At 50.6% G+C, this 17902-nt stretch overlaps 1 protein-coding gene across 2 annotated transcripts in view; it reads right to left on the reverse strand.

Moving 5' to 3' along the window:
* Nucleotides 1-3973: 3973 nt before the first annotated feature.
* Nucleotides 3974-17902, reverse strand: part of SLC25A37 (solute carrier family 25 (mitochondrial iron transporter), member 37) — a 35583-nt gene continuing 21654 nt past the window's right edge. For both annotated transcript variants that reach the window (XM_004685394.2, XM_012726954.1), the window contains exons 2-4: nucleotides 11097-11325; nucleotides 9112-9168; nucleotides 3974-7357 (exon numbers count right to left, since the gene is read on the reverse strand). In XM_004685394.2, coding sequence (XP_004685451.1) covers nucleotides 6837-7357; nucleotides 9112-9168; nucleotides 11097-11325 — 807 coding nt within the window. In that variant the 3' untranslated portion in view covers nucleotides 3974-6836. The remainder of the gene's footprint in view (nucleotides 7358-9111; nucleotides 9169-11096; nucleotides 11326-17902) is intronic.

Consider the following 17902-nt stretch of genomic DNA (forward strand, 5'->3'; position numbering starts at 1 on the left):
TTTCCAGGCTGGTGACTTTAAGGCCATTGAAGTTTGGGCTTTGCTTGGATTCTACGGTACTTCTATTGTTAAGGACTCTCACTGTTCAAAGTGCTAACTGGACTTCATGAAGCCCAGAAATACAGAAAAGTAGCATTGTGGGGCCTTAAGTCTCAGTGTTGTCACTGCTAAGGCCAGAGTTAGTCCCCTGCCAGGGAGCTAACTCATATGGTGCAGACCTCTCCTGACCTGCCCGCTGCTCCCCTCAGCAGTGTAGTTCAGTCCATCTGCTTCTTCTGCTCCCAGCTCTATCTCTGGTGAATCCTCTCACCTCACACACCTCTGATCTACACCCCAGTTCTTAAAAAAGAGTTTTAAAAATTGGCACTGTGGAGATCCATAATTATTTTCATTAAAACATACAATTATTGGCCCTCCCTGGTGGCGCAGCGGGTTAAAGCACTGCACTGAGAATCTAAAGCCGCTTCCGCATGAGTTCGATTTCCGCCTGCCGCGGAGGTGACCACATGGCGTGGCAGACCTCTCCTGACCCGCCCGCTGCTCCTCTCAGCAGTGTACTTCGTCGATCTGCCTGTCCTGCTCCCCACTCTGTCTCTGGTGAAGCCTCTCACCGCCCCTGAGCCTCTGGCCTGTACCCCAGTTCTATATGCACAAATAAATAAATCTTTAAAAAAAAATACAATTATTTCATTCCAAACTTTAAGCAGATATAAATAAAGGAGAGAGGAAAGAGTTGCCCCAATATTTTACTCACCTGGTTACTTTAAGCTCAAAATGTGAGTAGGGATATAGATTTGCTGTCAAGGAAAGCTAGAGGCCTCTACTGCTGTGTTTTCACTATTTAGCCGGCAGCCAGAATCCACTATCACCAACTGATGAGAGCAAACACTCTTACTACTACTTTCCATTTCTTCTTTTGAAGCAACCTGTTAGAGGCAGCCACCATGGCCAGTGTGACAGTCATGGAAAGCCAGGTCCCCAGTCCCCTCTTGTAGCACTGGATGTCTTCAAGCTTTCGCTAGTGAGTCCTTGACAGCAAAAGAAATTGATGAGGACTCAAAGTCAATGACCAGGCTTCAATTCCTTGAGTCGAACACTAACACATTGCTAGTATCATCCGGATTCATATTCTTCCTTCTCACAGAGGAGTTTCAGATGCTAGTGAACATGTGTGGGACTATCCATCACACCCCTTGTGATAACTGCCAAATCCTTAGCTAGAGTTCTGACTGTTCTCCCAAGCACCAATACTACCGTTCCTTCGGGGATCTCCACATGCATTCCCACGGTTAGAGTCGGCTAATTGCAATTAGCAATGACTGTGCTCTAGTGCAGAATGGGAAAAGCAGCAGGCTAGAGGGCCATGTAGAACACAAGGCAAATAGATCTCAAGGGTCCACATTCAGGACGGCCCATGGGAAAAGGCAGTGTGAGGTAGAGGCAGCAGCCTAGGCCAGGTGCTGACCAGGAGAAGAATGAGATCAACTTTGAGAAGAGTTTCAAGAAGAGCTTTGCTAGAGTGAGCAACAGCACCTTCAGCAGAGAGCCTTGATGGACAGAGGAGGGGTGGGGAGGCACTGGGAGGCAAGCGGGAAGAACAGAGGTCTAGAAAGGCAGTAATACCCTGCTCAGGACAACAGCCTATGGGGCTTATATATCCACCCTGCTGCCCTTATGCATGAAATTTCATTGGCATTGGCATATAAGCAGGGGAGCCCATTTTTAGTCAATAAGCATGGAGGAGCCCTCAGAGGTGATGAGCCAGGAGCAAGTGCAGCCTCAAGAAGCATGAGGTTGAGGGGACAAGAGACCTGCTGGAGAGCAGGCACCTGGACATTTAGATCTGGAGCTCAGGAGGAAAGTCAAGTGCTCACAGGGAATGTTTTTGAATTATGTTCCCAGAAAGGCCAAGTGAAGCCATTAAGGCGGATTGGCACCAAGAGGTATAGACAGGTAGGAGATCCAAAGGCAGAGCCTTCCAGGGCAGCCATGCTCAGGTAGCTCAGCAAGGGACAGAAGCTGGTGGGGGAGCCAGAAAGGTAGTCAGGGTGGGCAGCCTGGAGGAAGGGAGGGAATGGGGGCTGAGTGGGAGCTAGAGGGCGCTCTTAGCCAAGTGCTCAGCACTCCAGTGTCGGGCAAGCCTAGGAGAATGCTGACTGAGAGCAGAGGGTTTGGAGATGAGGCACCTTCTCTGCCATCACCTGTTGTTTCTCCCAAGCAGGCCTTTCAGACCACCTGTTCCCTTGCCTTCCAGTCCCACTCCCCCCCCACCACTCCTGCTGATTCCACTTCTGCACTCACTGGCGATACCCCTTTCGTTCCAATCTCCCTTGTGTTCCCCTTAATGATCCCTCTTCTGGATTTCACTGGTGAGACACACCCACCACCTCCTGGCCTCCTCATGATTCTGCCTCCATGTCATCCTGTCCACTTCTGCCAGATGATCTTTCCTAAAACCATGCTCTCTTCATGGCATCCTTTGCTCAACGACGCTTAATGATGGGCCATAACCTGAGATGGAAGTCAAAGCTCATCTGTTGCTCACTGCAAGGGCATCTCCTTGCTGTCTGCAAGCCAAGCTGCTCTCCCGAACGCACTCACCACCTCACCACTCTGTCCACACCTGCGCGCTGCCCGATGCCAGAGACACCACTCCCTCCTGGCATGTCTACTGTGCTTACTCTGTTCTCTGGAGTTCAGCCCCGTAGGGCCACACCTGTGGGGAGGAGTGGAGCCTCCCGGGAGGGGGGCCAACCCACAGGAGGCACTGGGCGCCCACACAGAGCGCACAAAGGGGACATCTTCCCTCTCAGTGGCTCCAGCACTGGAACTTGAGGAGCGAGACGTGCTGGAGAGGGACCTACAGGGACATGAGGAATCAGGGACCAACACCTAAGGGTACCCTGAGTTGAAGAGGAGCAGCTCATCTAGCAAACACCTGCCACAGCCCAACGATGGTGGACGGGGGAACTGTTCTTCACATGCCCTGATTTAGGACACCTGCTTATTTCTGTGGGTTTGATGTTCCCACCTTTCCTGATTTCAAGCTCAAGCCCAGCAGGGCACTGTGGAATGCTGGGTACCACTGTGGCAAGCCCCAAGCCCTGGCAGGAGAGTGTGGAGATGACAGAGCGGGCAGGGTAGATTTGGTCGCACAAAGAACCCGTCTTCCCTGTACTCTGCTTTAAGGCTGTAAGGCCTGACGTGGCGGAAGCCACCTTACTTGGCTCATTTCCCCACAGTACCAGGCATGCACTGCTTGCGGGCACTGACTGATCCATGTGTACCCAAACACTATCCGGGCCTGCCACCCCCCCAAGGGGAGACGCAGCTGCAACCTCAGTAGGTCTGAGGACCTGCCTCCCTCCCTGGCCCATGGCTGAACCTCGGACCCACCTGCACACTCTCTCCACCTTCCGAGGCCTCCAGTGGCCAACTTGAAGATAGCGCCTCTGACCTGCAAGGCCCTGTGAGATGTTATCCCTGACTTCCCAAAGGAAACCAGGACCCTCATCCCCACTCCCACCTTCCCAATAGGTTTAGTTCTCAGGCTTGAGCTTGAAAGGGACTCTCTGGGCCTTCCATGTTTAGTGAGCCAGAACTTCCCCTCTGTGTGTGTGTATGTGTGTGTGACGTGAATAAGAGGACACAACCTATCAGGCCCTAAGACTGTGAATACCACTTACGTACAGCCTGTTACTCTCCCATTCCCAAGCCTCCCAGCGTGGTAAGCATGGTGAGCAAAGCCAGCAGGAGGCTCCATTGGGCCTGCCCTCGGTGGTAACATGGACGGTTCAGGGCTAGCCAGAAGGGAATTTGCTACCATTTTCTTAAGAGGCTGGAAGATCACTTTCCACCAAGGCCACGGGTCCTGGTCCTGAAAGAGTGACTAGAATAGGTAAAAAGCCTGTGAATCAGTTAACTTCTGTCCATGACCTCTTAGTTATATGCTCCCTGCAAAGAATTACAACACTTCAGAGATCAAGGCTTTATTTTCTGTAGCTCATGTCACAACTGTAGCAGCATATCAGAAACATCCCCACACATAAATACACATTTCTCCCCTTCTTCAAAGAGCTGGCAACAAAGGAGAGGTGGAAACAATGATATTCATTAGAGGTATTTAAGAAACCAGACTTACTCACCCTGATAACATACATTGTGCGTCTTGCGGGCAGGAAGCAGCAATACACTTGCATTTAACAGGCACAACTTCCTTAAATAAAGATAAATAAAACTTTCTTGGCATAATGTGTTAAAGGGGGACTTTGGAGGGAAACGTTTGGAATAAGACACCAGCATTAAAACACACACACTCATGTAGTCCAGAGAAATGGCTGGATTCAATCCAAAGTTCAGAAAAAATAGGCACAGGTTGAAGATTTATCCTATTTGGGAAAAAATCATTTCTAAGAAAAATAAATAAGCACACAAGCAAAAAGTCAAAAAGGAAAACAAAGAGGTAAAGTAAAACTGATGTATAAGTGGCTGCATCTCAAATAGTGGTCTGAGCTCACACGTGTGCAAACATGCGCTCCAGGTCACGTGTGAGGCTCATATGCCAATTGCTCTGCCTGGCGGCAGATGCCACACCCATGCCGTGACTGCATCAGGCTGGTATTACTGGCATGGAGAGCAAGGAGAACATTTTGCTGACCAGAACTTTGCAACTGGGCTGCAATCTGTATGGAGCAACAGCAGAGAGACTGGAGTTCAGGGCCAGGGAAAGTCATTTCCCACAAAACGAAGGACCACTTATAGTTTAGTGCTTCACAACTTTCAGAGCTTTCTCAGTAACACGGCTCATTCAACTCAGGATGACCCAGAGGGAAGGCATTCGTGGCTGATCCCAGCCTTTCCGAAAGAGCCAAGTGACTCTCCGAATCACTTCCCACCTTTCCATCTGCTGTCCCTCCTCAAGGAACCTTCCTAGAGAGGTGAACAGTTTTTCTAAATACCAGAGGAAAAAAATAGTGCTATAAGGAACATCTCAAGCAGTGTGATATATTGTAAGTGGATAAAAAGGGGTGACTCGCTTTTTTTCAGAATTTGATCTACTATTTCTCTCCACTCACAGAATTTAACAGTAAGGTAGGCACATTAAGAGATGTAAACAGTTTGCACAGTGCATGATCTCCACGGGCTCTTTGCATCCCATAGTGAGGTACCAGTGGATGTGAACCCATCTCTGAAGCAGGGGCCCACTCATGGGGTGCTCGTAGAAACTGTCTCTGACCAGAAAGCACAGCTTCAGGGTCCAGGATGAGAACTGTCCAAAGCCACCTGAGTTCTTCCCAGGAAGTAACGGCATCCAAGAACCCAGTGTACGCCTCAGTGAGCTGCAGGACGTTGATCTTGGTCAAGGCCAAGGTCCGGACCAGGCCTTCCAAAATGAAAACACGCACACGCTTCCTGCTCATTTCAAAAGGCTCTAAGAGGAAACTGAAGCCATCCGGTCTTCTCTTGAAGAGGAGTGTGGGAATCAGTTGAAGGGTGAGGCCAGCGGAACGGCTTGCGTTTTCTTAGTGGCAATCTAGGTCCAACACACGAATCCAGAGAAGAGGCAGCTCAGCCCTCCATCCTCAGCAGACCAAGCAAGGCCGAGGGTGGCACTGGAGAGGCACCTGGTGCCTGAGGACCTTGGCTTAGCAGCCAGGCTGGCTCCAGCACCTGGTTCCTACTGCTGTGTGTGTTAGGGCTCTGAAAGGAATTAATGGCGGGCAGGGTTACCTGTTTTGTTTTGTTTTTTAAATCCCTAAAACTGAACAGGAAAACAGGAGGTCAAAAGATTTAGTCGATATAGTCAAGAATACCCGAATTGCCCGCACTGAAAGGCCAGTGAAGAATGAAGTCCTAGATCAAGGTTGGGATCATCCCGACGACTGGCCCGTGAGCGGCCCACACTGGCCACTGGCATCCCAGGGTTTGTAAGTGCTGGCTCTGGGCGCCCGTACTCCTGTCACTCACAAGGGGAGAAAACGGCCCAGCAGGTGACCTTGCCACCGGCATGTGGCTGACATACAGCAAGAGAAACTGCGCTGGGCAGATGGTCCTGGGATTTTTAGGAGCATAAGGGGAAAGGCACAAGAAGGTAAGACCAAACAAGTGAAAAAAAGTGGCTAGAATTTTTTTTTTTTCAACGTACCTTTTGGTCCCCCATGAAAAGAGAAAATCAAAATATAAACTTTATTATTTTACATTCAAGTCAAACTTCCAGCGGAGGCTCAACACGCTTTTAGGCCGTGCTCAGCAGGTGATTTCTTCGGCGCCTCAGTACCTACCCTGTGGCAGCATTCAGCCCTCTGCATCTTTTTCTAAAAACCAGCTTTCGATTTCCAGCTGTAACACTTAGTTGTACACACACACAGTCACACACGCAAATCCAAAAACTTCTATGTAGAAAAATAAAGGATAAACATTATCCATCTATTTTATACTGTGTACTGGAACTTTTATATACATACTTTTTTTTTTCTTTAATGTTTTCAGTCACTGCACATTTTCCGTCCTCCCACGTGATCTATGATTCTAGGGAGGAAACTGTTCCAATGAAGCAGAAAAGCTACACTCCTCTTAGGGGAGGAAGAGAAAAAGCAATTTCTCGCTCCCTTTCCAAAGTTCTTCCCCACCTGCCGCCACCTCGGATGTGCCTGCGGACGGCCTTCTGGGGAGCGGCTGCCCTGTCCCCCTCTCTCCTGGGCGTCGGGAGCCAAGGCCCACCCTACAAACACGCCTCAGCTGCCTTCCTCTTGGTGTGAGGGCTGCAGTATGGAAGCAAGCAGGGGAAGCCTTTCGAAAACCAAAGTTTCCGGAATCACTGCCCACAGCCTGCTCCCTTAGTATGGAGTTCGATTTTCCAGCTCGCGCTTGGTAAGGAAGTACTTGAAAAACTCATAGACAGACCAGGAGATGGCAGTGGAGGGCATCTGGTAAATGACACGGGCCTGCATGCCCTTGAAGTAGCCGGCCAGGCCGTTGAGTTGATACACCATCCGGAAAGCATTGGCCATGCCCGACAGCCGGCCGCTGATGTTGGCCATGTTGAGGGCAACGTTCTCCTGCGTATTCAGAAGGGTTTTACAGACGTCCAGTGGGGTGGTGACGGCTGCGGCCAGGGCCCCAGCCAGCCCGCCTGAGATGATGTGGGATTGAGGGTTGTAGACTCGATGAGGGTTGACTTGCTCCTGCAGGAACTCGTAGGTGATGAAGTGGATGGACTGGAAGGGGATGTTCATGGTCAGCTGCGTGGTGTAGCTCCGGTAGAAGGCTCCCAGGCCCTCGGTCCTCCAGACTGTCCAGATGCAGCTGAGGGCCGACGGGTGTGGCGAGTTGTACATCTGTAAGCGCTGCTTCACAACTGTTGTCCGCAGGCAGGCCAGGCCAGACGGGCAGTTGGTTGGGTTTGGCCCCACCCCGGGTCGGAGTGAAATAGGAAGCCAAGCCATAAAGAGAAACAAGCGAGTTTAGACACACTGGTAACACGTCACAAAGAGCCAGCACACACACAGCCCCGCCTGAGAAGCCACGGAGGGCCAGCTCCAGGCATCCTGGCAAGAACGTGGCTCAGGACTCACGGCCAGGAAGGCGGCTAGTTCATGAAGTTTATCTTGTTTAAGGCGGCTCGTAAGCCAGGAACCAGGCAGCCACTTCAGGTTTACTGATCTGATGCCCCAGATGCTGGTTGCACCGGGCAGTAGTGGACGCCAGGCTAATCCTGCCCCCAGCCCCTCTGCCCCGCTGTTCCCAGCACAGTGTTCTGTCCCCTATTTCCAGTGACCTGTGATTCTGAGTGTTTTTAGCGCCAGAGTCACAGTGCTCTTGGAAGAGACACTGGAATTGTCAGTCCAAGTTCAATGATGAACTCCAATGAAGACCCTTGCTCTGCTGACACAAAAGTAACTGATGATTTAAAGGACTTGAGGCAAATGGGGGTCAACTAAGGTCCGACAGAGAGTTTAAACTGACATGCATTGCCAGATATGTGCTACTTTTAAAGAAATGAAGTCCTTCAATCAGTACAATACAGAGAACAGAATGGACTCTCCTATTTTCTTATATTATGGTAACTGTTCACCAATCAGGTGTCTGCATGAACCCCTCCCCACCAAAAGAAAGCCCCACCTCCCAATCTGACACCTCACATCCTTAAATGTCAGAACAAGTCCCTGTCACAAGCCCCTAGTCTGTGGGGCTATGGGAAACAGCTGAGAATAAGAAACTTTAAAAGACTCAAACTAAAATGCTGCAATGTTTACTCCAAGTCTCCTTCTGCAAGGACCATTTGCAGGCAGGGCGGGAGGTAGAGTCCCCAAACTCACATAAAGACCCCAAATTCACATAAAGATCCCCGGCTGAGGGTATCCCCAGAGCTATATAGGTCCTCCCTATTAGACGGAGTCACCTAAGGACACCAGGACATAGAAAACGCTGACAGAACTCAAGTCAGCTCAGCTAGGAATTATTCTACAATGTTCTCAGGTCAAAAGGAAAAGGAGAAGGCAGAAGAAAATGTGATCAAGTGTGAATCTCTGCAGTGCAGTGATGGCTACATGGAGGTTCCAAAGACTATTCCCTCCATGTTTGCGTATGTTTGAAATTTCCCACAATAAACTCACGTTTTAAAAAAGCAAAGGGAACTAAGCCCTAATAAATGGTCTTTGATGGGTTCCCCTAATTTGGGCCGATGAAGATCAACAAGGGCTAGAGAAAGGTGGGTTTATGTGCACACCAGACTGTGGGTCTGTGTGTGCAGGAGCACAGGTCTTAGAGCACTGTGAAAAGAGTGCAAGAGTCGCCAGACAAGCTCATGGACAGCCCCCATCCCTGTCCCAGAGATTTCGACCTTGGGGGGGACCTACAGATCAGCATTTCTAACATGCTCCCAGGAGCGCTGCCATTACATGGGACCTCACTGTTGGAGATCCAGGAATCATGCAGTTCAAATGCCCGTGCTTCTTCTCCAGGCCTCTAGCAATGTGGTAAAGACTTCTGCTTGTTCTGGGAGCCAGGAGTCACCTGTCCGACTGTCAGTGCCCCCCACGCACCCAGCCACCTCTCCTCCTGCCCCTTGGTACATCCCGATTGCCACTCCCTGGGACCATGAAACATTACCTTCTGCCGGATTCATTACCGCATCGTGGAGCAGGGTGGCCATACTCCCAGCTATCCCTGCAAAACAAACTCCAGAAAATTACCTTCTGGGATGGGATGATCACAGGAAGCTCCTGGAACCTAAAACCAGATGGAACCCTGGATATAGTTTTCTAAAAATGAAAGTTGACTACTAACTCCTCCCAGGTAAGCATTGACTCCGAAAAGCCTCACGTGATCATGGAAATATTAGATAACATGGGGGGGGGGTAGGTAACACTGGCAGAGTTATCCACATTGGAATCTTGCAGAAACCTCACTCTCTTGCCCGTAGACAACCCTGGGAAAAGGTTAGACTTGCTAACGATGATGCTCGGAAAACACACCTTATGGCTTTTTCCACTGTATAGATTTAATTCTCTCTAGTCCCTGGTCTTTGTCTACAAATCAGCTCCCTCTGCCGGTAAGCTGAAACAATCCAATCGAAGGGGATGAGGTCCTGTGCACAGCAAGGGGTGAAATCTTTAAGAAAACCCCTAGCAAAATTGAGGCAGTTTTTAAGAAAATGGGCCAGGGCAGAGGAAGGCTGAGGATGAGCTACGTGTATGTCATGTCCACGGTTCGTCTGCAAACTACGCTTGTCTCAGAGCGGGTGGACCCCTGAGGGTCTCATCCTGCCTGAGTTCCAGAACCTGGATCTTCAAAAGGCCGAATCAGACCTGGAATTTTGCTTTTGGCTTTGCTTGTTTTCCCTCTGCAGGTGACAGTGCCCATTATTAAACTAACCTCTGAGGGACACCGGAGGAGGCTTTAGAAATGCATACAGGCCCCTTCTCTCACACATTTATCCAAAGGTCCAAAAGCACCGGGCACTCAAAACAAAGCAGTGACAGCCCTGGGCAGAACTGGGCATAAACTGGGTTCGGTCAAACCCCCTTTGAGAGGTTTAGTGATCAAGCAAAACCATTACATAAGGCGATGTCAGCAAAAAGGGGGCCCTCCCCCCAAGGCCAGACTCCGGGTGGCATTAGAGAATGGGTCTACATGGCCATCTCAATCAATGCAATCAGGGGCCAGTTTTTAAAAAGTAAAACAAGGCCTGCTAGCCAGCCAAGGGGCAGCTGTCACCAAGGCTTTTGGATGGCCGGGCACTCTCGAGTCTGAGAACAGAAAGGGAACGTTAGAGCTGCTCACATCTAGCTCTGCTGGTAGATAAATCTGGTGGAAGTAAGTGCCCATTATGCTGCTGCCCACAGTCCCATTCATCCTCAAAGACAACCAACAGTCAAACCCACACATGACAGGCAAAAACCACCCTGGAACCAGTGACACAGGCCTGCGTAAGGGCTGCCCCCCAATGCAGGCCCCTCCCGCCTCCCCTCGTGGCAACAAAAGAAAACTACTTCAGCCCTTGCTCGCAGGAATACAACTCAGAACAGAAAGGGGGTGCAATTCCCAGCCCCCAGAAGCTTAAGGTGGGAAAGGCCATCTGCGCTGCAGCAAATCCTTTTGTCAGCCATAAAACTTCTTGACCTTTTAAAGCTTAGTTAGATCTTGACGTTGTAGAGACCTGTTGAACCAGTTTTTAAATAGTCTCAAAGAAGTTGTCCAGATCAAACTTTTTTTGGAATCCAGCCTTCAAAAGTTTTGTTTCTATTCAGGGTTTTCCTTTTCCTAGATCTGAGCATTAATGGCTTGGGAATGTTTAAAAAACAAAATGAAAAACCCACACCACAATGAAAACTGAAACACCTCTGTCACCGACTTTCCCCAGGCTTCAGAAAACAAAGGAGGGAACCGGAGATAGGACTCTGTGTGTGTGCGTGTGTGTGTGTGCACGCGTGTGCTTGGTGTGTGGGCACACACGACTCTATAGAGTTCTTTATTCATAAGGAAGCGTGGCGGAGATGAGGCATCAGGCTGCTGGGTCACAGGGAAGAGAACCCTGGGGAAAGGTCTGTTGAAGGAGAGAACTTTTTAACTCCAGACAAACGCTTTCAAAATACCATTGGCTAGGTGGCTGTTTCCTTGATGGTGGAAAACGGCATTTAAAGTCCTTTTCATGTTTTCATAGCAGGCAAAATACATGGCGTGGGCCGGCCCGGCGCCCATCATCATCACGTTGAGGCCCCGCAAGGGCCTCCAGAAGCCTTCAGTCTGCATGATTTTCTTGAGGGCTCCGTAGATACTTGTGTACTGGGCCTTGGGATCTGGATTCAAGCTCTGCATTCGTGTCTTGGAGGCGAGAAAACAAGAAAAGAATGAGAGTTAGCAAGGATGGTAAGGAGGGAAAGACGGGGGTGGGGGGCTAGAAAACAGTTGATTTGTACTGTGCCACAGGAACTCTTAAGAAAAACCTTTCCTCTCTCTCTCCTGGAGTATTCCCCTCCCTGTTGTGCCCCAAAATACTCATAGTCACCTCACTTCATTATGCACACAAAGGCAAGGAGGGGAAGGGGTGGAGAGGGCAGATTTGAAGCAAGAAGACCTGCCTTGCCACTGGCAAGCTGTGTGACCTTTGATGAATCCCTTAACCTCTCTGGGCCTTGGACTCTTCACCTAAAAACAACAGTATTGTAACACATCAAGGCCCTTAATAAAGTCACCTAGTGACATGTCAGCAGCACTGTTGCCCTATGGCTTCCAGATCAGTGGTGATGTCTTCTGTCCTCATTCATCCAAAATCTCCATGACCCAGAAGCTCCTGTTCTGCCCCTGCTAAGAAGTCTCCCCAGAATAGTCCAGCCCTCACCCCCCTCTAAATGTCTTTATTAATGGTTGGGACAGTCCCTGGTGGCGCAGCGGGTTAAAGCACAGCACTAAGGAACTAAAGCCACTTCAGCATGAGTTCGATCCCCAACCCGGAGGTGACCACATGGCACAGCAGACCTCTCCTGACCCACCCACTGCTCCCCTCAGCAGTGTACTTCATCAGTCGACTTGTTCTGCTCCCCACTCTGTCTCTGGTGAATCCTCTCACCGCCCCTGCACCTCTGGCCTATACCCCCAGTTCTGTATGCATAAATAAATAAATCTCTAAAAAATATTAATGGCCTTGTTTTGAATTTCTTATATATACTCTTTTCTTCTCGAGGGAAACACCCATTTTCTGCACCTCTCATCCATTAGACACTAGAGGAGGGGGTTCCCTGTGCCCACGTTATAGGCCACGGTTCCCACATGGGCTCCAACTATGATCTAACCTTAGTCTAGACATTGCTGGGGAGGCATTTTTTAGATGCGAGTAACTTTTCAATCAAGAGATGTTGGCATTCACCAGCCAGTAACACCACAAAGACAACGAGTACATCTTCGCCAGCTTTTTATTTTACCAAGAAAGGACATAAAACAGCAGCAATATAAACAAATCGCCATCACTCTCTGCGACAATTATCAATTCTACAAAGGACAATTTTAATGCTTAAAACAAAACAAACACTACCTCTAATGAAAAAACTTCTTTAAATTTCACCTGACTGATAGAATAGCTCACTGTGCCTACGGCCATACCACCCTGAACGCGCCCGATCTCGTCTGTTCTCGGAAGCTAAGCAGGGTCGGGCCTGGTTAGTACTTGGCAGAATAGCTCACTGCTTTTCCCCTCTATCACCGGTGAAAGTATCCTGGGCCTCGACAGAGGTGCCACTGGACAGCTGGGTTCCACATTCCCAGAGGACCCCCCAGCGTGAACAGACGGGCCGAGTGTCCCTGTAGTTTTAATTGTTTTCTATTGTAACCCTTCATTTTCAGAAGCGATTTGCAGGAGCTTAATAGTGAAGGATGGTTGATACACCTACCCAGAAGGAGCCTGGGTGGTGCCAGGAACAGCCCTCTTAGCCCTGCTGGGGACCATGCAAAGTGGGAGACACAGAGAGGCTCACTCTGGAGGAGCACAGCTACTTGCTCAGAGACAGCAAAGTTCCTGCAGCACCACATGCTCGTTTGATAATCGAGAGCGTGCAAGTTTTCGAGCAAGTCAAATTTTTCACTATGCCCGTTTTTCTTATGGCCTTGCTGGAAAGCCAGAGCACTGGCAGGCAGTGCACAGGAGAGGGTCCAGCGCCCAGCTCCGAGAGCAGCTCCCCACCTGAGCTGTGACCCTGGGCAAGATGGTCACCTTCAACTTCACTTTCCTCCTTTGAGAGAATGGCTGGGTGAATAAATGAGACACCCCACGCCTATTGCTGTCACTACTGAAAACCACGAAGAGCTCATCAAGAGTCTGGGTATTCCGGCTCCAGTATATAACTGCAGAAGGCTCGCTCTGGGAGGTGGGGAAATCATCTTACTCACAGCGGACACCTCCCAGAATGGTGTCCAGCTCACAAAGGGGGGACCAAGAAAATACTGAGTGGATGGATGGACAGATGGACGGTTGGATGGATGGATGAACGGATGGATAGTTGGATGGATGGATGCATGGATGGATACATGGATGGATGAACGGACAGACAGACGGGTGGACACATTCAGGGAACTGAGGACACCAGCAGGGATGAAGGTTGCTTTCTGCCCCCTACTCACCCCCACTAATAAGAACAGGCTTTCTGTAGAGACCTGGCCCTCTCACACACTTAATCTCGATCTTTCCCTATAAAAAGTCCACATTCTGCTGTATTGCTCAAGCCCAGCGTGTGAGCTGCAGGGCCACAAGCAGAGCAGAGGCAGCTGCCCCTGGGGCCTCGCCTAGGCAGCCCGTCCCTTCCCAGGGGAAGTCCCATCTTGGGGAACTGCGGGGCTGTTTCTGCCTCCTCCCCATTAAAGGCCTTCCTCGGGGAGAAGCCAAAGAGCCATGCAAACAGCGGTGGCCATGGGAGAAAACACACAGCAAGGAGCTGAGAGCAGCTTCTGAGCCTGGGTTCGGCGCCAAATACTGGCTCCACGGGGCCTGGTGGGCTGGGCTGCGGCAGCCCCTCTCTCTGGTCCCCAGTGTCCTCGGCTGCAAAATAAGGAGAGGAGCACACCCGTGGCTGCTTCTCAGAATCACCTGGGAAATGTTTAAAAATACCGATCCAGGCATCAGTCCAGCACAGATTCATTCAAAATTCATTTTTCAACTCCCCAGATGATTGTGATCACCACTCATTTTGGAGAAACTCGAAATAATGCCACTGCCAGCCCCGGCACTCACTAATAACCGGCAGCCTAGCAGTAAGGGAGGCGACTGTGGGTACCTTGGAGCAGGAAGGGGTGCCCACCAGGCGCCAGGGCTTCAGAGTCAGCTAAGCAGGCTGCAGCGTCAGAATCCCAGCGCTGGGACCTGGAGCCACTCCCTCAACTGTGGGGTGAGGATTGGCCCCCACCCTCCCACCCAGCCACCAACAATGGCCACACCCTGCCAGCCATGCTTCATCTGTGCCAGCCGGGCAGGCACACTGTCTTTACAAACCCACTCCTCCGCTGGCCCACGCAAACAAAGGGATTTCTTACCTCCCCCTTTTTAAACCAAGGGATGAGGCCATCAGAGTAACTGTTACTAACCCCAAATGTACCCAGCTGCTATGGAAAACCAAAGGACACCTCAGGTGGCTCAGAGGAGAATCAGCTCAAGGGGTCCCCACTTACTGACAGCTTGGGAAAGATGCAGGTAGCCCAGCAACCATCTGGGTTTACAAAGGCCACAGCAACCATGCTTTGGGCCAAATCCTCTTCAAGCTGCCTGCAGGGAGCACTCACGTGGGATTGAGCACCAGGATACAGAGGAAAATATGGGGGGGGGGGAGACAGAAGAACAGGATAAGGGGCTTAAAGGAGAAACTTGGGTGAAAGATATACATCAAGACACTCCTGGGAATGTCCCCACCACCACCACTCAGTGGGCGAGAACAGCTAAAGCAGGCAGCTAGGAAGTGAGGCAGAGGAGGGGGTCAGAGAGATACTAGGCTCTTTCTCAGTGACTCTGCCTTAGAAGCTCCTGGTCCAAAGGAGGAGAAAAAGGGGGTGACTGGAAGCAACACACACATCCTTGGGCAGATGATAGGCACAAGCAGTAGGTGTGCCCCACAAACCCCACAGTGGAATATTATTCAGCCTTCAAAAGGAAGGGAATTCTGACACACAAACTACCATGTGGGTGAACCTTGGGGTGATGACACTGAGTGAAATAAGACAAGCAGAAAGACAAGTGTGTATGACTCCATTTAAATGAGAGGTACTTGGAGTGGTCAAAACCACAGAACAGAAAGTAGAAGGTGCCAAGGTGGGGGAAGGGAAGGGGAGCTGTTTAATGGGGACAGTTTTGATTCTACAGAAACAAAAAAGAGTCCTGTGGCTGGACAGGGTGATGGGGGGGGGCACAAAAATGTGGACTACAAACATCACTGAACTCACTTAAGAGGGTCAACTGGTGTTATATATTTACCACAATTTACTTGTTAAGTAAGGGGGAGGTAAAGAGAAGAAAATGGCTGAACTTGGATGCACAGAGGACTGAAATTAGAAAACACAAGACCAAAAAAAGAATTTTACAAGCAGCCTTTCCATCCAGGCTTTCTGCTCTGGGCCACATAATAGGCTCTACAGTCCTTATAATTCCCATTTAATGTTCCCCTCTTAAAAATTCATAATGCATATTAGCATATTAAAGGCCCTGGGAAGTCCTTCAGGAAAGCAGCCTGCTGCACTACAATATTTAACAAGCTGTCTTAGGCCATGGGAGCCTTGTCTTTGTTAATTACTAGTTGTACCTTGCAGAATACACTTGGGAAAACACTGCAGTAGGCCAACAATGGGCCTAGGAAGATGTGGTGCCTAGATGAGCCCCAGGCACCCCAAAGGCCGCTGGGCAGCCCAAGCAGAGCTTCAGCAGGGAGCAGCCTGGAAGACAAGGCCCCCGGGGATCGGGGTGGCAAGTAGCCTTGCACATGGGGTAAGGCTCTGGCTCTTGTGAGGTTACGCCACAGCTGGTGTGAGTGCTGTTCACGCTCCAGGACAGGATGGAAACGAGTACTAGACCCAGAAGTCAGGAAGCCTAGTCTCTGGCCTGCCTGCCCCTCAGGCACACCTGGGCAAGTCCCCTCCAGCTCTAGAAGGACACGCAACATACAGAAAGGGCCCCAGTGATGCAGAATCTTCCACAGACCCCCCAGCTCCGCGTAACGGGGGAGGGGGACACTCCTTCCTAAGAAGACTCGAAAGGCCTCCCTTGTTGACGTGCTCACTACTAAGAGGAGGAGGGAGGAGAATGGAAAGTTGCATTCTGTCCCAGGTGAGCTCACAGGATCATGTAACAGGGCCCTGGGCAGAGAGCATACCTAGTGTAGCACCTGCCTTCAGGTGAGGCCCAGAGGCCCAGAGGCACTAACCATTAAGAAGAAGAGTGCCAGGTAAAAGCAGGCCCAAAAAAGTGAGGGGAGCAGCTGAGGCTGCTTTGGAAGCCTCCCAAGGCCCTGGGGGTTCTGCAGGGAACCCCAGCCCAGCCTCCTGCAGTGTCACGATGCTACTGTCTGGACACACCTGAGAATTCCCCAACATCTCAAAAATAAACAGGTAATCTGTTATTCAAAAGCCATGGCTGCACTGCTCCTTTGAAGCAGGTGCTGTGGGGAGACTGGGGTCCCGGTTCATGGTGGCCTGGGCTCACAGCACCCCACAGAGCAGGCTGACTGTACAGCATACTGGCACAGGAAGATTGGCTGGCAACCTGTTCCAGACTTTGTCTCAGGGTACTAGGGAAACGCCAGGTAATGTCAGCATCCGCCACCTAGTGTCTACTTCGAATTAGAAATCAGGGTTCTCCCTGGTGGTGCAACAGCACTAGAAAGCTGTCCATAGCCATTGAAGCGTAAGTTTGGTCCCCAGCCAGGGAGCTGACGTGCATGACACAGCAGATCTCTCCTATCCCACCTGCTGCTCCCCGCAGCAATGTGTTTCCCCACTCTGTCTCTGGTGAATCCTCTCACCTCCCCACACCTCTGGCCTGTACCCCAGTTCTTATATACATAAATAAATAAATCTTTTTTAAAAAAAGAATTAGGAATCAGACTGGTGCGTTTAATTCTGTCTTGACTGCCAACTATTTTCAAGCAGCACTGACAGTAAGTCCAACAACAGTCAAATGCTTAAGGCAAACGGCAGGGCTCCCACCGCCTGCCCCCCACCCCCATTTTCCAAGCCCTCCATCACACATGGTAGAAAATTCAAAAGCCACCACGACCACCAAAAACAAGTCCCTTGGTCTCTGAGGGAAGAAACCACATCAACAAACAACACTTCTGGGAACAGGCCACAGTGTCAGATCTCAGGCTCCAAATCACATCCAACGTGGAAAGGGTGAAGAGGGGTCATTCTAGCTGGGTCTAGAAAGAGGCCCAGAGAACTGCCATTCCAATCCCCACCGCACTATGTGGGTGCCTGACTCCGTACAAGAGGCACTTAGGAGAAACAAAGGCAGAGGGCAGCAAGAGAAACGGGACTTCTGGCTGCGGGGGATGACTACCCCTGAGCAGGCGGAGAGCGAGGTCCTGTTGGAGACTGCCGGGACGCCGGAGCCTGGCTGATCTTCAGATCAATACCTACTTGCTGGGAGAAAGGCAGGTTGGGGCTGGACTATGGGAGGCCCTAAATAGCTTGCTAAAGAGTTTGGAATTTACTTCACAGTCAAGCATTTTCCATGGTTACGACTGCAGGGGTTGACAGGCGACTGCAGGGGTTGACAGGCGCCGCACCGTAAGCAAGACCAGCGGGATCCCACACTGGGAGGGGTCAGCCTCGGCCATCTCTCCCTGTGGACCGCAGTGGCCGTGTGGGAGGCCACTAACACCACACGCCACGAGGTCTCCTCCCCACCCACAGGCAGCAGCTCATCCTCTAA

The sequence above is a fragment of the Condylura cristata genome, unplaced genomic scaffold (assembly GCF_000260355.1).
Source record: "Condylura cristata isolate star-nosed mole 26May11 unplaced genomic scaffold, ConCri1.0 scaffold00018, whole genome shotgun sequence".
Lineage (NCBI taxonomy): Eukaryota > Metazoa > Chordata > Mammalia > Eulipotyphla > Talpidae > Condylura > Condylura cristata.